This window comes from Hypanus sabinus, chromosome 11, assembly GCF_030144855.1.
Source record: "Hypanus sabinus isolate sHypSab1 chromosome 11, sHypSab1.hap1, whole genome shotgun sequence".
Lineage (NCBI taxonomy): Eukaryota > Metazoa > Chordata > Chondrichthyes > Myliobatiformes > Dasyatidae > Hypanus > Hypanus sabinus.
Window position 1 is genome coordinate 33,255,534 of NC_082716.1, and position 22,575 is coordinate 33,278,108.

The 22,575-nt window shown below is 38.3% G+C and overlaps 1 protein-coding gene across 2 annotated transcripts in view; it reads right to left on the bottom strand.

Annotated features, from left to right (window-relative positions):
- Positions 1–22,575, bottom strand: part of usp24 (ubiquitin specific peptidase 24) — a 226,377-nt gene that overhangs the window by 107,783 nt on the left and 96,019 nt on the right. For both annotated transcript variants that reach the window (XM_059984090.1, XM_059984089.1), the window contains 11 exons: positions 20,281–20,357; positions 17,126–17,266; positions 16,263–16,316; positions 16,063–16,178; positions 14,422–14,488; positions 13,619–13,729; positions 12,422–12,520; positions 8,409–8,567; positions 7,338–7,423; positions 3,808–3,901; positions 997–1,155 (listed from right to left, as the gene is read on the bottom strand). In XM_059984090.1, coding sequence (XP_059840073.1) covers positions 997–1,155; positions 3,808–3,901; positions 7,338–7,423; positions 8,409–8,567; positions 12,422–12,520; positions 13,619–13,729; positions 14,422–14,488; positions 16,063–16,178; positions 16,263–16,316; positions 17,126–17,266; positions 20,281–20,357 — 1,163 coding nt within the window. The remainder of the gene's footprint in view (positions 1–996; positions 1,156–3,807; positions 3,902–7,337; positions 7,424–8,408; positions 8,568–12,421; positions 12,521–13,618; positions 13,730–14,421; positions 14,489–16,062; positions 16,179–16,262; positions 16,317–17,125; positions 17,267–20,280; positions 20,358–22,575) is intronic.

Sequence of the window (22,575 nt, forward strand, 5' to 3'; positions counted from 1 at the left end):
GGCTGTTAGACACCACACAGTATGAACAGTGAACATTTTTAATATGGCATCAGTTCCATATGTGTTCAAAAAGCAGTAATTTTTGTCACTAATAGTTGGCAAGAAATAAACAGCAAGACAATTCAGAATTGTTTTGCTCACTGAGATTTCATGCATTTAAGCTTGAAAATGGTAGAAAATGCCGTAGTGAAAATGAAATAATTTCACAACTTTAGCAAATTAGAAACTATGAAAAATTTGAAGGTATTGACAATCAGTGTTCGGACTTGAGGACTTAATTTGGTTTGGAATGTTGTTGTTTGCATGATTTGTTTTTACTTTTTTCATTCTCTTGTGCGTCGAGAGTTGGTTTTTTATTTTTTTTTCTTTAATTGAGTTCTTTTGGATTTCATGCTTTATGGTTACCCGTGAGCAAACACATCTCAAGGTTGTTAATTTTTACATTCTTTGATAATAAATGTACTTTGAATCTTGAATCATCTTGAATGTAACAATGAAAATTAAGATTTAAAAGGATGCATTTGTGAAGGCAGTCCATTATCTACACTGGGTGTCTGTACTGATTTTGATCAGTTACATTCAATCAAAAACTCACAGCATTGTTATGTTGGATGAATTCTTCAGACGATGACTATTAGGAACTAATGCAGTTTTATAGTACTGGTAATATTCTAATTTGCTCTGTATTTCATTTACATAAATAAATTGTGCTCAGTTAAATGGTAGTTTGTCTTTTTTTTAACTATTTTCATTAAACTTCAGCTGATCGGGTTAGCCACTTAGTTGGGCCAAAATATATCGGTCCTGGTGTGTCCCAATTAACCAGAATCCATTGTATAACCAAACTCTTTTCAAACTTCTGTGATCAGCATGAAATCAGGAATCAAATCTGTGGGTGCTTTTAAAATTTACCAAAACACATATTATACAATAATTCTACAAACAGCTAATAGATTGGCATAGTAAGTCTTACTAAATCACAAGAACAGTTCAAACCTCTAGGTTATAAAGTACTCTGAAGGGGGACATTCCCGGTGCTGACGATCTAAACAGGCTCTCCAGAATAGTATTTGCACTAGGTTGATGCTGCTGCTTTGAAGAAAGTGAAGGCGACTTGGAAGTTTGGTGATTGGAATCGGTCAACAATGTTTTCTGCTGAATATTAAAAAGCCTCAGTTTAAAGGATGATACAAATTTTACTGTACTTTAAAAGTGAAAAAAAGTTTAAAAGGTTTAACATATCAGGTCAAAACCTTTCAATTCAAAGAAAACTACTGCATTGGAGAACCACCTCAAATAAAATACTCTGGTTTCTGAAATGGAACTTGAAATCTCAACAGTTGGGCTCAAGTGTGTTAACACCAAGCTAGGATGACAATCTGAAATAAACAGAAATTATAATCTAACAAACCAACTCAAAACCAAATCAGGGACCACTGATCCACAGAAAGACCTTGGGGTGCAGGTTTATATCTCCCTGAAACTGGCAACAAGAGGATAGGGAGGTAAAGACCATGTAAAGCAAGCTTCACTGGTCAGCATACCAATTATATAAAAAAGCTTTAAATTATGTTAACTTAGCTGAACCTTTGGTTAAAACGTATTTGAAATATTAAGTGCACCTCTTGTTGCCATGCTACAGGAAGGATGTGGAGGCTTTGGAGAGGGTGCAGAAGTCTGGCTGGATGGTTCCTGGATTGGTATGCATTAATTATAAGGGGAAGTTGAACAAACTTACACTGTTTCCACAGGAGTGGAAACTGAGGGATGAACTGACATAAGCTTATAAAGTAATGAGAATCATAGATACGCTAAATAGTCAAAGTCTTTTTCCCAGGGTCGAATGGTCAAATACCAGATGACACAAGTTTAGCATCAGAGAGAGACAAGCTGTTCTTCATTATTAATTTACATACAGAATGGCAGTTGCCTGGAGGGGATTACCAAGGGAAGTGGCATCAAATACAATGCCAGTACTTGATGTACTGAAATAAATACATAAAGAGCCAGAGAATGGGAGAATATGAACCACGTGTAAGTAGAATGGATTAGTTTAGATTGGCATGATGGTCAGTCTGACATGGCAAGGTGAAGGATCTCTACCTAAACTGTACTGTTTATATTCTATTTAACACATGTCCAAGTTTCTGCTGCGCGTTATGGGTCATGCAACCTCCTTTGATTCAATTATTAGCTTCCGTAAATGAAATATTTTGAATATTCACAAACATTACACAATGAACCATGTACTAACAACACACACACAAAATGCTGGAAATTCATCAAGGCAGGCAACTTCTACAGAGGGGATTAGACATAACATTTCAGGTAAAGTCCCTTCTTCAGTACTGGTAAGCAAATGGGGGGGGGGGGGGGGAGAGATGAGCAGTGAGGTAAAAGGCTGAAAGAGGAATCTAATGGGAAAGCACAGTGGACCATTGGAGGGAAGTGATGGTAGGTGAGAAGGGCTGAGAGGGTAACCAGAATGGAAAAAGAGGAGAGAGGAAGACAGGGAAATTACTGGAAGTTGGAGAAATCAATGTTTATGATATCAGGTGTAGTGTGACAAGTCCTAAACCTGCCCCTAGACCTCCTCCCTCACCACTATTCAGGGCCTCAGAAAGTTCTTCCAATGAGGCAAGACTTCATCTCAGTGTCAGTCAGGCAGGATCTCCTGTAACTACTCACTTAAATTTGCCTTTCCATTCTGACATGTCTGTCATGGCCTCCTCTACTGCCATGATGAGGCCAAATTCAGGTTGGAGGAGCAACACTTCATACTCCATTTTAGTAGCCCGATGGCATGAATTTTGATTTCTCCAACTTACTGTAATTTCAATGCTCTGCTCCCCCTCCTTCCATGGTCCACTGTCCTCTCCTATTAGATTCCTGCATCTTCAGCCCTTTAGCTCTGTCTGCCCATCCTCTCCCATCTGCTCACTTCATTTCCCCATCCTCACCCACCTGGTTTCACCTATCACATGCCAGCTTGTAATTCTTTCCCTCCTCCCTTCTTTTTGACTTCAGCACAGTTCCTTTGTTGTCCTGATGAAGGATCTTGACCCAAAATATCGAGTGTTTATTTCTCTTTATAGATGTAGCATGACTTGCTGAGCTCTTCCAGCATTTTGCATGCACTGCTCAGATTTCCAGCATCTACAGAAGCTTACATACTAATCCAAATTCCATTACAATCTCCATTTTCAATCTCCCAATTCCTCAAGAAAGCAAGCGAAACTCTGAAGTTAACAAAATTAAATTTTTGTTAAGAACGTTGGCCCTGGAATAGCTACCTTTATAACATTAAAGGTTAGACAAAGACAGTATTTCATGGTCATCCAGCCGCAATGGTGAATGGTAGGGTTATTTGGCATCTTTCAAAAACAGCGCAAATTACTTTGCCTCTGGCCTGTAAATCTAAAACAATGGTTGCCAACCTTTTTTTAGGCAACAGAGCCTTAAAACTAATCGAGGGGTCTGTGGACTCCAGGGTGGGAACCCTTGTTCTAAAAGGAACAGTCAGTATTCAGTCACCTTGAGGTACACCAGCCTTAAAGCTGGTGTACCTCTCAGTAAATCAGTACAATTATACATTTTACTACTGTCTGTGCACAGAAATCACAGAAGTTGGCCAGCGATCATAAAAGTGGATGTTTTACTACCTTCGCAGGAACAGATTTACCTTACCAGACCTTTCTTCTGGGCTACATTTTCAAGCCATCAACTAATGAGTATCCCTACATTTTCACAAGAGTGCATTTTTATAAAAAATAGTTAAGAAAGTGAAAAAAAAAAGGGGTTACTTACTTTTCTTCCTAAAGCATCAAGTGTATCTAGTGCTTCTTGAATGGCTGGATCAGTTGGAACCAATAGCAGCAACTTTCTAACACGCACTGTTATCCTGAACCAGCAACATAAAGAGATTTTTTTAAACTCACAGTTTGAGATGACATTAGAATGCAGCAATTTTAAGCTAGAAGAGTTCTGTTGCTTAGAGTCCACAAATATTGTCCTTTAGTCATTCTTGACTCACTTTAGACTTATAACTGTGAGGCTCAGTATAGCTCCAATACCATACTTGAGTTTACTGGCATCGCTATTATCTCTGGCCAAATTAAAGGTGGTGACATAGAACATAGAATAGTACAGCACATTACAGGCCCTACAGCCCACAATGTTGTGCCGACCCTTAAACCCTGCCTCCCATATAACCCCCCATCCTCCATATACCTGTCCAGTAGTCTCTTAAACTTCACTAGTGTATCAGCCTCCACCACTGACTCTCTGAGTGAAAAACCTTCCTCTAATATCCCCCTTGAACTTGCCTCCCCTTACCTTAAAGCCATGTCCTCTTGTACTGAGCAGTGGTGCCCTGGGGAATAGGCAGTGGCTATCCACTCTATCTATTCCTCTTAATATCTTGTACACCTCTATCATGTCTCCTCTCATCCTCCTTCTCTCCAAAGAGTAAAGCCCTAGCTCCCTTAATCTCTGATCATAATCCATACTCTCTAAACCAGGCAGCATCCTGGTAAATCTCCTCTGTACCCTTTTCAATGCTTCCACATCCTTCCTATAGTGAGGCGACCAGAACTGGACACAGTACTCCAAGTGTGGCCTAACCAGAGTTTTATAGAGAAATCAGCAAATAAGAGAGAGACTGAAAATCTGGCTGAGTGGTGCCACCATAACTTCTTATTCAACTTCAGCAAGACCAAGGAGCTGACTATTGACTTCAGGAGGAGGAAACCAAAGGTCCATGAGCTGGTAACTCCTTGGGGCATCAGAGGTGAAGAGGTCAGCAACCTTAAATTCTTTGGCATTATCATTTCAGATTCCTGCTTCTTCAGCCCTTTAGCTTTTACACCTATCCTCTCTGATCTTCTTACTCCATTCCCACATCCTCACCCACCTGGTTTCACCTATCACATGTCAGCACTTAAATGTCATTACAAAGGAAGCATGGCAGTGCCTCTTCTGTCTTAGAAATTTGCGAAGATTCAGCATGTTATCTAAAACTGTGACAAACTTCTGCAGATATGCGGTGCAGTGTATTGACTGGTTGCATCACAGCCTGGTATGGAAACCATCACTACAGTACAGTACAGGCTCTTCAGCCCTCCATGTTGTGCTGACCCATATAATCCTTTTTAAAAAGTACTAAACCCACACCACCCTATAACCCTCTATTTTTCTTTCATCCATGTGCCTGTCCAAGAGGCTCTTAAATATTCCTAACGTTTTAGCCTCCACCACCATCCCTGACAAGTCATTCCAAGCACTCACAACCCTGTGTAAAAAACTTAACCCTGATGTCTCTCCTAAACTTCCCTCCCTTAACTTTGTACATATGCCCTCTGGTGTTTGCTATTGGTGCCCTGGGAAACAGGTACTGACTATCCACCCTATCTTTCCCTCTCATAATCTTGCAGACCTCTATCAAGTCCCCTCTCATTCATCTACGCGCCAAAGAGAAAAGTCCCAGCTCTGCTAACCTTTCTTCGTATGACTTGTTCTCCAACCCAGGCAACATCCTGGTAAATCTCCTCTGCACCCTCTCCATAGCTTCCACATCCTTCCTATAATGAGGTGACCAGAATTGAACACAATACTCTAAGTGCGGTCTCACCAGAGATTTGTAGAGTTGCAACATGACCTCTCTACTCTTGAACTCAATCCTCCTGTTAATGAAGCCTAGCATCCCATAGGCCATAACTACCTTATCAACCTGTGCAGTGACCTTGAGGGATGTATGGATTTGAACCCCAAGGTCCCTTTGTTCATCCACACTCTTAAGTAACTGACCATTAATCCTGTACTCAGTCTTCTGGTTTGTCCTTCCAAAATGCATCGCCTCACACTTACCCAGATTGAACTCTATCTGCCATTTTTCTACCCAACTCTGCAGCCTGTCTATATCCTCTTGTAACCTTTGACAACCTACAGTTCCATCCACAACTCCTCCGATCTTTGTGTCATCCGCAAGCTTATTCACCCATCCTTCCACCTCTACATCCAGGTCATTTATAAAAATCACAAATTGTAGGGGTCCCAGAACAGATCCCTAAGGCACTCCACACATCACCGACCTCCAAGCAGAATACTTTCCTTCCACAACTACCCTCTGCTTTCTTCCTTTAAGCCAATTTTTTATCCAAACAGCCAAGGTTCCACTTATCCCATGCCTCATGACTTTGTGGATGAGTCTCTCGTGAGGGACCTTGTCAAATGTCTTGCTAAAATCCATGCAGACAACATCCGTTGCCCTACCCTCATCAATTTCTTTTGTTAACTCTACAATACTCTTTACAAACACCAATACTCTTGAAAGGAAATACCTACAAAAAGTAGTGGGTATAGCTCAGTTCAGTATGTGTAAAGCCCTCCCACCACTGAACACATCTACACAGTGCACTGTCACAGGAAAGCAGTATCCATCATCAAGGAGCCCCACCATCCCGACCACGTTCTCTTCTCACTGCTGCCCATCTGGAAGAAGGTATAGGAGGCTCAGGAAAAAAACACCAACAGGTTCAGGAACAGTTATTACCCCTCAGCCATCAGGCTCTTGAACCAGATGGGGTAACTTCACTCATCCCATCACTGAACTGTTCCCATAACCTATGGACTCAATTTCAAGGACTCTTCATCTCATGTTCCCAATATTTATTATTTCATTTTTTAAAAATTTATTTTTTTATTTGCATAGTTTGTTGCCTTTTGCATTTTGGTTGCTTATCCATCTTGTTGGGTGCAGTCTTTCACTAATTCAATTGTGTTTCTTGTATTTACTGTGAATGTGTGAATGAAAATGAATTGAGTTGTATATGCTGACATATATGTACTTAGATAATAAATTTACTTTGAACTTTATGAATACTTCAAATGATAATATAAATTAAAGCAAATGTAAAACATGTATTTTAACCCTTTGTGGGACAGTTGTTAAAAAATCCCACTTCAGTATTTTAAGCCCAGTATTTTTAAATAATTAAATTCAAAGTTCAAGGATAAGGTTTATGTTTGAGATATTATTAGTATTTGAGCTCTTCTCATGCTTGCTGTGGGAACAGCAAATGTGAGGCACATGGTATGACCTTATACTGTCTCAATTCGTCATTCTTGTAGTTTTCCCAAATGGAAATAAGAACTCTGCTTGTAAAGCAGGGAACAGAGCAATATCTTTAGTGTTCCTTATAAACTATGTGTACAGTAGCACTGGCAAAAGGATCGCCTCGTTTCCCAATTCTTGTAATTGATATTGCCCTATACACACGGGTTTCTTTTGAAAATAATATAAATACACAACTATTCTGTGTGGAATTATGGAATCTCACCTTGGTTCTTCAAGATTGGCAAGCTGATAAAGCATATCAAACACATTACACACAAGTGCCATCACAACACCAGGCAATGATTTCTCCTGTGGCAAAGGTAAAGAAACTAGTCAGATGCACATTGATAGAAGGTAGAGAAAATACAGGCAATATTTGCATCAATTTCAGACTCAATTCTGCACAAATTGTATTTTCAATTTAAAACTACACATGTTGCACAAGCAAATAAAAATACTTCTTTAGCATTTTAGCACGAATTGCATTAGCATATGTATAAACAGCTACACACGCAGTTTGCACAGCATACTTTTGTTACTAGCTTTTTATTGTTATAATCCACACCAGACAATGAAACCAATGTGCAGTGGGCAATGGAAAATTAAGCTACTTTTGAAGAATATTGCAAAGCACCAACTCACTTCTACAAATGCACTATAGCGTTGAGATATACTGTACCTTATGTGAATCTTAGTAAATTTAATTAGTCAATACAAAGAATGCAAGGTCCAATAAATGTCAATGAAAAGATGATTAGATAAGCTAAAAGAATTTGGCTGCAATGCTAGTGGAAACTCTCCTGCTTTTCTTTGAAAAGGACAATGAGATTTTTTTTACACTAATTGGCTATTCTTCTCCCAGAGGTAACATATACGATAATGCAGCACACTATCATTAATGCATTGAAGGATCAGCTGAGATTACTGTACTCTGGTTTCTGGAATGGAACTTGAACCCACATCTCTTGGACTTAGTTGAGCTAACACCATCTATGTTGATAGTTTAAAACATATAACAACTACCATCTAACCAATCTACTTAAGGGCAAATGCTGATCGAATAATCAGAGTTATCAAGAGGAGCAAACAGGAAATCTGCCCAAAAATATTTCACCTGTCTCATTCCCGGTTAATAATTTAAAATCCTTTTGCTTAAATTGAATACATGGATATAACCAACTAAGGTAGTTTTATGTACAAGTGAGGTCCAATATCAAATGATCAAATTGCACCTTCCTTCACTTAAGGACTTTGCATGATTTTCCATTACTTCAAGTTACACAAGTGCTCTGACCTGTTCCATGGCATATGCTGAGTTGAATACACTACTACTAGAGGATGAGTCAACAGAACTTCCTGAGGGTGTCCCCATTACAGGCATTTTCAGAGTCAGTAATTGTTCATCTGCAAACCCCAACTGGTGAAGTAGCTTCTGATCTTTGTTCATGGTGAGCTGGAAGAAAATAAAACTGTCAATACGGATTTTCTCAAAAAGCAGAAAGAAGTCAACATAAAAAATGTTTAACGTAACACATTAAGAACCTGAAATAACAACCAGATAGCATTAATTTGGCAAAACTATTTGAAATGTACATTAACTTGCATTGGTTATTTCCTCTTTCTGACATGTTGATCTAATTATTCAAGCATTTCAAAATGGGCACAAACACATTGATATATATACATATCTACAATTATCTTTTGCCACCAACTGTTAAATGAGTGTTCACTGGAGATAAATCGAAGTTGAAGGGAAATTGAATATATAATAGGTGCTCCAGGGATCACAGTTGGACTCACAACTGTTTCTAATTTACATCGACTTGGAAAATGGAATTGGAGGAGGCAGCTCAGAATTAACAGCACATTGAAAAATCTAAGAGGGTATTGCAAAGGATACTTTGGAAAATCTGGGACTTTCAAAGTGCCCAATTCAAATGACAATGCTAAACATGCAGACATTAACAAGATTAAAAATATCTTCAAAGCTTAACTGTCAGAAAGTTTACAAATACAATGGAAAATGCCTTGGTGAAACTTCACAACCAGATTATTTAATGCTGGCCACATACACACATAGAAGGCAATTAACAATAGAACCAACAGAATCAAAAAAATACCAATGCTGGAACTAGGCAATGAAGAAATTTCTGGAATCACTCCCATGTTTGCAAATTTGGCTGCAACACAACGGATTCCTTCATCTATTCAATAGTAAATATTATTCTGTGACACACTACTAGTTACTTGCCAATCTGAAACACGCACATTTTTCCCCAACTCTATTTTTTAATTAGTTAATTCCCTTTACTTGCCAAAAAAAAAATAGCCTAATACCATGAGCTGTTGCTTGGTGTAGTAAGTGTTAATGTGGCATCTTACTGAACGTTTTTTTGCAAACAAGAATACCATTAGTGTAGTTCTCCTTTATTCATCCTGCTAATTACATCCTCAAAGCAGAAGCTAAATTAAAATTGTCAACAACTTACTCTCACACCAGCCACTTTTTACTTTCTACTAATTCCCAATCCATCTCAATACAAGTCAAAGAGACAGAGTAACGGAGCATAGAAGCATGTCCTTTGGCCCAACTAGTCTACACTGACTACAACATCACCCCTGTTAGCTCCAGTTGCCTGCAGTCAGACCATAATTCTCCAAGCCCATTCCTTCCATGCACCTATCCAAATGCCTTCTAAACATTGGCATTGTACCTGCCTCAACCACTTCCTTTGGCAGCTGTAAGATCATCCCTCATTTTCCTGCACTCCAGAGAATAAAGAGGAATAAAGATCCAGCTTGGCCAACCTCTCCTTTCAACTCAGGCCCTCTTCTCCAGGCAGCATTCTTGAAATTCTCTTCTACCCCATCTCCAGCTTGGAAAAGTCTTTCTTATAACAGGGTGAACAAAACTGTACAAACTCCAAGTGCAGCCTCATTGATGACTAACATATCTGCAACATAATGTCTTTATTCCTATGTTCGATGCCCTGACTAATGAAGGGCAGCAAAGCTGAATTACTTCTGCACCACTTGGTCGCTATCAGTGAACTGTGCACTTGTAGCTCCCAGGTCCGAATGTTCCACAACACTCATCAGTGTCCTGCCAATCACTGTGCAATTCCTACCTGATTTGAATGACCATACTGTGTCACCTCACATCTTTCCAAGTGGAAATTAATTTGCCACTCCTCAGCCCATCTCCCTAACCGATCACTGCCCCTGTGATTCATTGTAACCTACTTCACTAATCAGCAAGACCTCTCAATTTAGCATCATCAGCAAACCTGCAAATTATGCCACATAACTTGCAATAAAATATTATTATACACTGTGGTTGGGTAAATTATGATATCAGGACTACATTCACTTGCACAAAAAAAAACAAGTGATGCGCAAGTTTTGAACCCGAGTATAGTATACTTGGAGAAGTGGGAACAGATGTTCTGCAACTTGAATGTGCAATGGGTCTGCTACTGGAACCAGGCACAAAAAGTGAAAAGGAGAAAGAAGAAAACTTCTTCTGAATGAAAGACCTGAGGGAAACAGGATTCATCATTTAAAAAAAAGAATTTAATAACCTGTATATATATCTACGTAAGAATTTTCAAAGCTCATATAGATCTGCTGAACTAGATGAAAATGCTTTGAACACAAACAGCACAATATTTATAGGCAACATTCTGAATAAATGTTCTAAACTTTATCACTGCATAAAACATGAGTCAGTGTTTTTTTTTAAGAAAGTGCAACATCCTACTCAAAGTTCAATAAACAAGTTTTTGTCATTTAAAAATCCGATTGTGGTTTTTTAAGAAACATTCTCAGAGTACTGTCTTTATGTACTATTGTGGGCTGATTAATTCTGTGTTGCCTATCACAATGTATTTATATTTTATGCCAATCTTGCTATGATAAGGTAAGTACTTCACTGGAAATGAGAGCTAATTCACAATAGTAGGCTTTTTTTCACATTTCCTAATATTTGAAAATATATCTTACAGCAGATTGATTCATTTGTATAGCATTACCCTGCTCATTTAAAAAGTAAGCTTTACACAAAGTACCAAATGCAGCTCTTCAAACAGAATTAAGCCATGTTCTTTTTTGTTACACAGTGTGCTTCCAAATATCAGTGTTGAAATCCACTTGAAATGTTGTCTGCTTTCAGTCATTACACCAAATACAATTCAAGTCCAGAAACTTATATAGCTGAACATATCAAATCAAATTTCAAAAGACATCTTGATCTTTTAATAGACTTAAAGAGGAAATTCCCATGGTCAGATGAGATGTTTCCTAGGTTCTGTGGGAGGCATTGATGGAGATTACTGATGAATTGACAGATTTCTAAATTTTCACTGGCCACAGGCGAGATGCTAGATAACTGGAAGTTAACAGATATCCAGGTCTGTGAGCTCGGCATCAGAGGAAGTTATTGGAAAATTTTCTGAGGGACAGGATTAATTTGCAGATTTAATTATAGTCAGTATGATTTTATTAGGCAAGATCCTAGTTGACCTAGTTATTTTTGTTAAATAGAAGTTAATTGATGAAGGCAGTGCAGTCCACTTAGTCTACTTGGATTTCAGTAAGGGTTTTGATAAGGTCCTACATGGGAGACCTCTCCAAAAGATCAGAGCACATAGTATCAAAGACAAGTTGACAAACTGGATCCAGAATAGTTTGGTGATATTACACTGTGACACTGGCTGTCTGTTATATACATTAATAAATTTTATATCAATACAGTAGGTTTGCACAATAAATAAATCAATCAATCAGTAGTGTTGTTGACATCGAGGATAACTGTGGGCTATAAAATACTGTTGATTGTTGATAAGATGGGCAGTGTAATAATGGATAGAATTTAATTCTGAAAAGTGCAAGATAACGGTATATCATCCTGACATTATTTCTTTGTACCACACCCAAAACTATTACAAAAGTACTGCCACTATATGGACTACTGTAATTCAAGCATTACAACCAACACATTTTTGCGGATACCAATGGGCAATAAATATGACACTGATCATGTTATGTGAGCAAATAGAAATATTTTGAATTGCAAGTACTAGTAGTGTGGGGGCATACAGGATGCAATAATTTTAAGATATTGCAAAGGTTCCATGTCAGCTTTCTCCTATGAGATGAATCAATAGAGTAGAAATGAAATTTTCTCTTTGGGTGGAAACTTATTACCATAACACCATAACAGAATCAAAACCTCCTCCGCACTAATCAAAAGGTAAAAACCCAAAACCTGAACAACATACATCTTTGTCTAAATTTTTGTTTACTCACCAAGCTATCACTGGCAAATATTTGTAAGTTATCCAATGGACAATTGATATGTGCTGCCATCTTCCACCTGACACTTCCAACTGTTTCATTGCTGTGAGCCTGAAAGATGGAAAGACTGTCAATATTAGTTGGGTAGTAGTTACAGAATAACATTGTCTGCATACAGCTTGGCTGGGATAAATAGTGTTTTAAACTCATTACATTGTTTCTATTTCTGGTAATAATTACCCTCATTTTTCAAACGTTTAAATGCTTAGTATCAGTTTTCTGGGTTACAATGAACCATCATTTCAAGCTGTACTTTATAGAAGAAAAATTGAATGCTTGACTCACTCACTGCAATAATTTACTTAGATCAAACTTTAACAACATTTGGCTAGAAATGGAGACTGTTGATAAACAAAAATCACTATTAAATTTGACTAGATCATAACCTAGAAATTAAAATAAAAGAGAAAAATTACAAGGCAAGCCAATTGGACAGCTTTTAACATGAGCTTCCTATTCAATTGTGATATATTAAGTTTTGAAATTGGCAAGAATGTTAAATATAAAATATAACATCGATTCCCAAAAAGATACTTCAGCACTTGTTTTTGCAAAAGGTGACTTGACCATTCCTGTTATTAGAGATAAGAATCAAACAGACAAACAGCCATTTCAAATCAAAAAGAAACTCAGTTGGTGCAATCAGTTCTCCTTTCAATTAATTTTCAGTGCAATGTTAATATTCAATTCCTCTTTTGGTTCATTTTCAGCTTTCTTCACAGAATGTTACTTTTTTCCCTCCAGCTTATTAGCTTTACTTTCCTCTTGTAATGATGGAGCAATCATTTGGCAACATTTTTTTCCCTAAAGCTTTGTTGTACATCAGGAGAGAAGCTAATTATAAGTGAAAATATATTACCCGGGTCAGTCAATGGAATTGCAGTCTTTGAAAGTAGGATCAAGTGCTCAGAGCCAACTTTCTGCAATTCCTGTTAAAGAATACAGCATCCATTTCACTTCTTAAAGGACAATTTGAATTAATCTGAACAATTGAATGAGTTGGCAAGGGGTGGGGAGAACTATATAAAATGCAATAATTATTGCTGATTAAAGAGGGAAAGAGAACTAACAGCACATGGATTTTTCTGAAGGAGTTTAAAGCATTTTTATTTGAAAACACAGTATGTATAAAAACCCATCACAACTAACCTCAATAGTAAATGAATCTTTTGTAGACTCACAAATTACAGAGATAGTAATAGGATGTCCATGGAAAGAAGCTCCGTGAGGTAGGATAGTTCGTGGAACAGAATATAGATCCTGCATAAAATGCAATCACAATTGTAAACACAAACAATTAACTTGATATTCAGTGGCAATAAAAACTGAAACCTGATAAGTTCAACAATTTTCCACATGTTTCCTACTTTCTGCACTGGCAGTAAGAGAAATATTTAAATTTAATTCTGTGAAGGAAGGTAATATCTCAACAGTACAGATTTCAAACATCCTGCTCCGATTCTTCAGATTTATTGGTCTGGTTTACCAATATTATTTAGCACTAATGGGTTGTTGACATCTAAAACAAATCAAACTTTGACTGAACATGTATTTTTTTTTCCTTACGATGAAAGATATTGTTTCCTTTGAATTCCAGAGTTGTTGTTCTTCCCACTTGTCATTAGGCTGATCTATTAATTTTTCCTCATACCTCCTTTTGAAATTCAACTCTGCTGTGGCTCCACCTCTGGCCAAGCTTTGTCTTCCAAGCTACGCAGCCCAGTCTCAACCCAATCTTATTTACTCCTCTACACAGCTTTCCTCCTCCAAATACATTATCCAAAACATCTCTTAACCATGGTCTTGCAAACTAATTCTACTGAAAATTGCACTTTCTTAGCTTTCCTACAGTAGATTGAATGGATACATTCTCAAATAAAATGATACAAAGCTTAAACATCAATAAGTTAATAATACGGCTGCTAATTGCAATTGTATGCCTATTTGCTTACCTCAATTGTAATCACATATCTTTCAGCAAGCAGTAGCAATCGTTCAATTATGACAAGTTTACTGGACCTACAATTAAGAGTTGAACAATGTAAATGATAACAGTATCCTGGCCTGGCTCTTTGAGAAACAAGATATGAACATTAACAAACATTTTGCGAAAGTTGTACAAATAATAGTTGAATGATAACTTGATGTGTTAATGTAAGCACATCTCAGCATCTGTTCTTCTATCAAACATCAAAAAGTTGTCAAGCACTTTACAGCATTAGTATTATATTTGATTGTAATTTATACAGCTTTCAGTAAGATGTGATTTCTGATCACTATGAAGTGATGCACCTTCCTCTGAAGGTTTGTAGGAAATAACACATCACACAAACACCTAATATTTCAAAGTCTATAATTCTCTTGGAAATGAACTACACAATTAAAAACATAGGTTGATCCAATTAATGCATGCAGAGCTCATGTCTGCTTCAGTTCATCAACAGACTCACTCACTTTCTCTTTCATATTAAGTTATAGAAAATGTTATAATATTCAGGTCAGAAGGCAACTGAAGAGAGATAGAAGATTAAACTTTTGACTTGATGACCTTTCATCACACAAAAGGTTATGGATTTGAAATATTCACACTTTTTCTGTTCAACTTGAATATTTCCACCATTTTCTGGATATGTTTGCATTCCTATAACTGTTTATTAAACATCTCAAAACATGAAACAACGAATTCATCTGCACAACTTTTTGTCTATATAACTGTAGTACACAACAAAAAATATACTAGACAAAATTATAGCAGAATCTTTCAAATAAGGGGACTATACTCATTTTTCAAAGTCCCTCCTATATCTTCCTTCTGGATGGGATTGCACTAACTAAATTATCTGAAATTCTTTGTTCCTGCTACTGACTAATCAGTGGTGACCAAAGATCTACCACTGAGCCCCCATATTATCTCCACATACTATAGTTCATAAACATCAGAAAATACAGTACTCACTTGCACTTCCACACAGATGACAAATACTAGTCTTTCAACCTTTGCTCTTGTCACTATTTACTGCCTCTGACTATCTGTCCAACATCTGGTAAATAATTAGTATAAATTTCCTTTGAATATGGAAAGAAAAAAAAACATTTGCCTCTGTCCCCATTGCAAACTCCATAAATTTTGCTGAATCGCTCCATGGCAATTCTATGGCCTGACAGATATAGCCATGCTACTGTCCAGATTTTTTAAAAAACACTACTCTCAGTTTTCCTATGTGTTTACTGTAAAAAAAAAATCAGCAGAAACTCCTTTTAAACTTTCTAACTTTTATCATGTTTCTTCAACAGTTGCTACTTAACACTAAGGAATTTTAAGGAGTGCAGTATTAAAGAGACTATGCATCAGCTCTTTTCATAAAACACTCAAAAGGCAACATCAGTGCAGGCAATTTCAAATATAATTGTTCTTAATTAGAAGCTCTTTTTCTTAATACAAGGAACAGACTTCTAAAGTAAAGTTTCCCGGGAAGTTGGGATAAAAATTTTCAGTTAGTGACCACGTCTTTGCATTCCTATAATAACAGTAACCTAAGCAAGATTTAAAGGTGGATAAAGATATCCTACAACAAAAGGAAAAGCAGTATTACCTGGATGGTGACTGTACTGATGTAGCAACAGTGGGCATGGCTGTGGCTGTTAACATTTTAGTTGCTCTTGTAACAGCATGTGTCAAGGTAGGGCCTCCTAAAGCTGAACTAGCAACCTGCAATTGTGAGAAATGAAGCAAAATGTAACAAAATGATCTCAGCAATTAAAAAAATAAAGCACATTTAATCTCTGTACTTACTTCCAAACGTTTATAACAATCTGCTATGAATTTCTTATGCAGGGAAACAGAATCCTGAAAGAGAAGTGAAATCACAATCAGTCTTTGTATTCATCTGCCATAAACAAACCGACAGGTACAACGTATTTCATATCTGAAACTAATTTGATGCTTTATGAAACGTTTTCAATTTTGAAGAAATTGTATTTCTCTGAAATTTAAACAATGCTTTGTAAATCTCATTTACATTTCTGATCAATGGTCCCTGTTAGCTGTTTTCTCTTTGTACACAGGCTGCTTGACATGCAGAATGATTCCTGGATTCTTCTGTTTTTACCACTATTTTGAAATTCAGCAGAAATGTGAAAGCAACTTTCCTCATTATTAAAGTAACACTCGCCAAGAACAGATTCTTACATCATAACTAATAATTTTACATTATACTGGCCAAATTTAGAAAACTATCTCAATGTTCATTTATGTCCCTTTAGCATGGTTTTGTGTTACTTCTGTAGTTGTTCTGACCCACAGAAGTTTGAAACACTCCAAACCATTAAGAAGATGATTGAGATTCAACTGTTATGCTACAAGATACCTGCATATACTTTGGTTGTTCTGTTGTATACAAGCTTTTGAATTGCTATCTCACCTTCCTTTATGAATAAACCAAAACTAAGGAAACAAATATAAATAGATGAAAATGGCAAATTTTGAGTCAGTGAGAGAACTCTATTAGACAGAAGCAAAGACCGTTTGAATTAATATCACATCTTTAATTTCACATTATATTAAAGGTGATATCAAAGCTTAGGCAACTGAGAACTTGCAAGTGTAAGCAAACTTTCTGATATACATTTCATAGTATTAACCCATTTTAAACACACCTTTTTCAAACGTGGATTCAGGCTAATGTAGCTGTAATTAATGATCAGATGGATCGCCTCATGGGCAATTTCTTCGTCTGGTGATTCCATGGCAATTCTCCAGATAAAATCCATTCCTGATAGCTCCAGTTTTTCAACATGCTGATTTGCACAGAGAGTGTGAAACAGTTAATTGGCATCTGTTGAGCATTTTACCACCTGTGACATTTTCTAATTTAATCAACTATTGCTTCTAACTGCTATTCAACAGCTTCTAAATAACAAAAATAATGACTAATAAGGCAACACTGCACCAAAGTCTACATCAAGATTGTACTCCCTATTCCCCCACCTTTTAATGCTGACTTCTTCCCCCTTTTTGTTCTAGCCCTGATGCAAGGTTTCCAGCCTGAAATATCAACTCCCTATTCCTGTCCATAGATGCTGCCTGAACTGCTGAGTTCATCCAGCACTTTGTGTTGTTACATTGGATTTCTAGCATCTTCAGATATCATGTTAATGATTTTATCAAAAGTTTTCATTAAACTATTATGTCAAAGAACAGTATCAGTGTAAAAATTTAGAAACATAGAAAACATACAGCACAATACAGGCCCTTCGGCCCACCAAGTAGTGTCAAACATGTCCCTACCTTAGAAATTGCTGGGCTTACCTATAGCCCTCTATTTTCCTAAGCTCCATGTACCTATCCAAAAGTCTCTTAAAAGACCCTATTGTATCTGCCTCCACCACCGTTGCCGGCAGCCCATTCTCTGAGTCCATACTCACCACTCTCTGAGTAAAAAAACTTACCCCTGACATCTCCTCTGTACCTACTCCCCAGCACCTTAAACCTGCGTCCTCTTGTGGCAACCATTTCAGCCCTGGGAAAAAGCCTCCGACTATCCACACGATCAATGCCTCTCATAATCTTATACTTCTAACAGGTCACCTCTCATCCTCCTTCACTCCAAGGAGAAAAGGCCGAGTTCACTCATCCTATTCTCATAAGGTATGCTCCCCAATCCAGGCAACATCCTTGTAAATCTCCTCTGCACCCTTTCTATGTCTTCCATGTCCTTCCTGTAGTGAGGCGACCAGAACTGAGCACAGCTAGCCAAGAATACCTTGGAAACTACTGCAGAATGTAGTGGGATTACCAGGTCCAAATGCCTACAGTATCACAGGAACTCCTGAATTGACATTTAGTAGTCCAAATGCTGAAAGATCGTAGATATAAAGTTGTTTTGGCCACAGATACTGTTTAATATTTCTAGTATTTCCTGGTTTGAATTGCAAATAGCAGACAATAAAGAGTATGTGAAGGGAACTCCTGAATTGATAATAGCATTTGAAGGCACAAGGGCTTACAATGGGTTGGTCAACATTGTAATGATATGTCAAGCAGATTCCAGAGGTAATTGATGACTTTGATTCTCTAGATTAGAGATCGCCAATCCGTTGATCGCGATCGACTGGTCGATCTTTGAGACTTTCCCAGTAGATCCCCAAAAAAAACACAAATACTGTTGAGAGATTGTTTCCGGGTTGCGGGGTTTTAGTTCCATTCTTTCTGCCCAGTGCGCATGCACATAGTTCCCCCAGACTACACGGTGTACTTCAGTGGTCCCCAACCACTGAAGGAAACAATGTAAGTCATTTGCACCTTTCCTCATTCCCTGTCACGACCACTGTTGAACTTGAACCCACGCGAGGTCATCAGTCACCTAAACGCAGTGACACCCTCACGCCCCTCATGCCAGTGTTCGCCTCGCTTGGCTGGTTTGAACTGCCGATGGTACTGGCTGGGAGCGTGGCCGGCGGGAAGTGCCGATGGTACTGACCTGGAGCGTGGCCGGCGGGAAGTGCCGATAGTACTGGCTGGGAGCGTGGCCGGCGGGAAGTGCCGATGGTACTGACCTGGAGCGTGGCCGGCGGGAAGTGCCGATGGTACTGACCTGGAGCGTGGCCGGCGGGAAGTGCCGATGGTACTGACCTGGAGCGTGGCCGGCGGGAAGTGCCGATGGTACTGACCTGGAGCGTGGCCGGCGGGAAGTGCCGATGGTACTGACCTGGAGCGTGGCCGGCGGGAAGTGCCGATGGTACTGACCTGGAGCGTGGCCGGCGGGAAGTGCCGATGGTACTGACCTGGAGCGTGGCCGGCGGGAAGTGCCGATGGTACTGGCTGGGAGCGTGGCCGGCGGGAAGTGCCGATGGTACTGACCTGGAGCGTGGCCGGCGGGAAGTGCCGATGGTACTGGCTGGGAGCGTGGCCGGCGGGAAGTGCCGATGGTACTGACCTGGAGCGTGGCCGGCGGGAAGTGCCGATGGTACTGACCTGGAGCGTGGCCGGCGGGAAGTGCCGATGGTACTGACCTGGAGCGTGGCCGGCGGGAAGTGCCGATGGTACTGACCTGGAGCGTGGCCGGCGGGAAGTGCCGATGGTACTGGCTGGGAGCGTGGCCGGTGGGAACCACTGATGCTACTGGCCTGGGGCGCGGCCGGCGGTAAGTGCCAATGCTACTGACCCGCATTGGCCGGTCCACAAAAATATTGTCAATATTAAAGCGGTCCGCGATGCAAAAAAAGGGTGGGTACCCCTGGTGTTTATGCATTATTTCTACTTCCAGGTTGCAGGGTTTTACTTGCGGTCTTTTCTGCCCCAGTGCGCATGCGTGTAACTAATCGCTCTGTGGTCGATCTCCCCTTTCACTTAGATGCTCTTGGGTGCATGCAGCTTGTTGACAGTGAGAAAGGTTAGCAGATGTGTTGGGCCTGGCTGATCATTCAAAGATTATTCGGCCTAAGCTACTGCAAATGATCTCTGTCCACAGGTAACTGCTGGAATCTCCCCACTATCTCACCAACTGCAGTGTTAGTCTGCACCCAATGGTAGATCTATTACTTGGTGTTAAAGAACAAAGTTTTGCAATATTGTCCCGTTGACTGTTTATCATTGTTATCATCATTTTAACTGTTTATCATTGTTTGCAATGCAGTCCAAAAACTTAAAAGAACTATGGCATGGCATGCTATATAACAAGGTAACATTTAAAACACTGCTTAATTCAACTCATCATTCAAGTTCTATTCCAGAATTTCTGAAGTAAACTTAAAAATTCATAAATACTTCCAGAACAAGTACAAACTGAAGCATAAGAGAAGATTTATCTTACCAGCTGAGCACCTTGTCTTTTCAGTCGATGATCAGATAGATTTACTATCTCAAAGAAAGTTTTGAAGAGATTGAAACCTACAGAGAATCAGAACGGTTGGTTACCATTTCAGAATAGGAATATTTTAGTTAAGGTGGCATTAGCAGATCAGAAGACCCAAAACAAATAAATTAAACAACTGAGTATTGTTACACATGTCATCAAGATCACCTTATATGCACAAAGTATACACCATGTTGAGAATCCCAACTAGTACAAATTTTAACATGAATATACAGTATATTATAAGCGTGAGCAATCGTGCTGACAATGGAACTTCTGTCTGGATCCCATCTGCTTGACAGGATGGAATGAATCGCTAATCTTAGCCTCTCATTAATACAACTGGCTACAAACTAATTTTCTCTCCCAGATACTGTTTAACTTTAAATATTAACTTTAACTGTTAAACTTCTACTTTTTACCTTTACTGTTTACAACATTAAACAGAGTCAAAATAGCATAAATTAAAGCTGATCACTTGATATATAGGACTTAGCTGTAATAAGAGGCATATTGTTACTGTCACTTGAACAACCAAATTCAACTACTTTTTGGATATCTTGTCAACTACTTTATCAGGGAGAAAGGTCATTGCACTTTTTGGCAAGTCATAAACATGAAGAAAGAATAGATTTTCCTTTAAATTATGTGCTGCAAGATTCTAAACGTTACAAAAATATCCCTATTTACATCAAAACATTAGATCAATTGCTTGCTTCTAGAATTAACTGCTTAAAATACTTTCCCTAAGCAGGAAGACATTAGATACCCATTAATTCAACATATGCCATTGTTGACCAACATAGATTAGAAACTAAATTATCAGCTGTTAATTCTTTCTGATAGTCAGCAGTCAACAATAGTTAATAAATATTTGAAAGAAACATTAATTTAGTTACTTATAGCAAATGTTCAAGGCAACTCTCCAGCACAACCTCAAAAGGAATTAGACAAAAATCGCTAACTTCCCGGTGCGTTCAAAAATCTCAAGCAGATATGCAACTCTGAAAACCACCAGTGTAAATATAGATTTGCATCTTTAATAGCAGAAATCTTTAACAGGTGATAATGTCTTTGAAATTTAAAAGCAAATGTAAATGAACATGATCTAAAGACAATCAACAACTGGAAAAGCAGAAATTAATGGATAAAGATGACTTTCTACTATGATAATGTACTGAGAATGAATGATACAGAATTAACTAAATAAAATTTCATTTCAGAACCTGAGGATTAAGCGATTTTGGTGCAAAGATGTACTATGCCAAAAAATTACGTAAAGAATCTTAATGCAAGTTATTTGCTTTCTTTCTTAACTGAGGGTCGTGAATATTTAAAGTAGAATAAAATCTACCAAAATGAACGAATCAAAATCACACTACATTTTATAAACTAATGGCCGTGACCTGCTAAATTCCAGGTTTTACCCCTCAAAATTATAGCATTCCCAAGTAAAATTAGAGAGGCCCATATGATCTTGAGATGAGTACGTCCTCTGCTGGATTCCTCATGGAATCTAGCAAGGGAACACAAGTTTTGCCTATTTTTCAGCATCTAATGCGAAGGGAACATGCTCGCCTAAAGTGCATTGGACCCGTTCATATAACGAGTGTAAAGAGTCTGCAACAGGGAAAATAACAAGTACATGATAATTACTTTTGAGTTTCGGTTGAGTTAATTAACTGATTAAACGTTCTTGATTAATTTTAAAATACAATTGTAGTATTTAAATATGATGAGAATTTCAATGTCTTTGAATAATCATAAATGACCAACCTATTCACAAACATTCAGTTCCTTTGGGCATCCAGTAAACTTGGGGAAGGGCTTATCTGGCTCTCAAGGCAATTCCTGGATGGTGCTTATCACTTATACAAAATCCTTGCTTTATGTTGAGCCTTGCAATTGTCTAGGAGTCAGAATGGTCCTGGGGCTACATAACAGTTTGGAATAGCCTGATGTGCTACAGGTTATCGGAGGTTCCAGGCCATTATTCTCAATGAAAGGAAACTGTGATGCGAATAAACTTTGCAGATGATTCAGAAGTACATTGAGTAGGACCACTGCAAAACTGCAAATTACCTACAAAGTATCAATTATATTTTAGAAGTACAGTTGATTCCAGTTAACTGGGCCATTGGGTAATTGGAACAGCCACTTATTTGGACCAACTCTTAGAGAACAAAAACTAATCAAGAAAATAGCTAGGATTCTCTTCATTTTTTACAGACACTATGCTGCTTAATTAGGGCA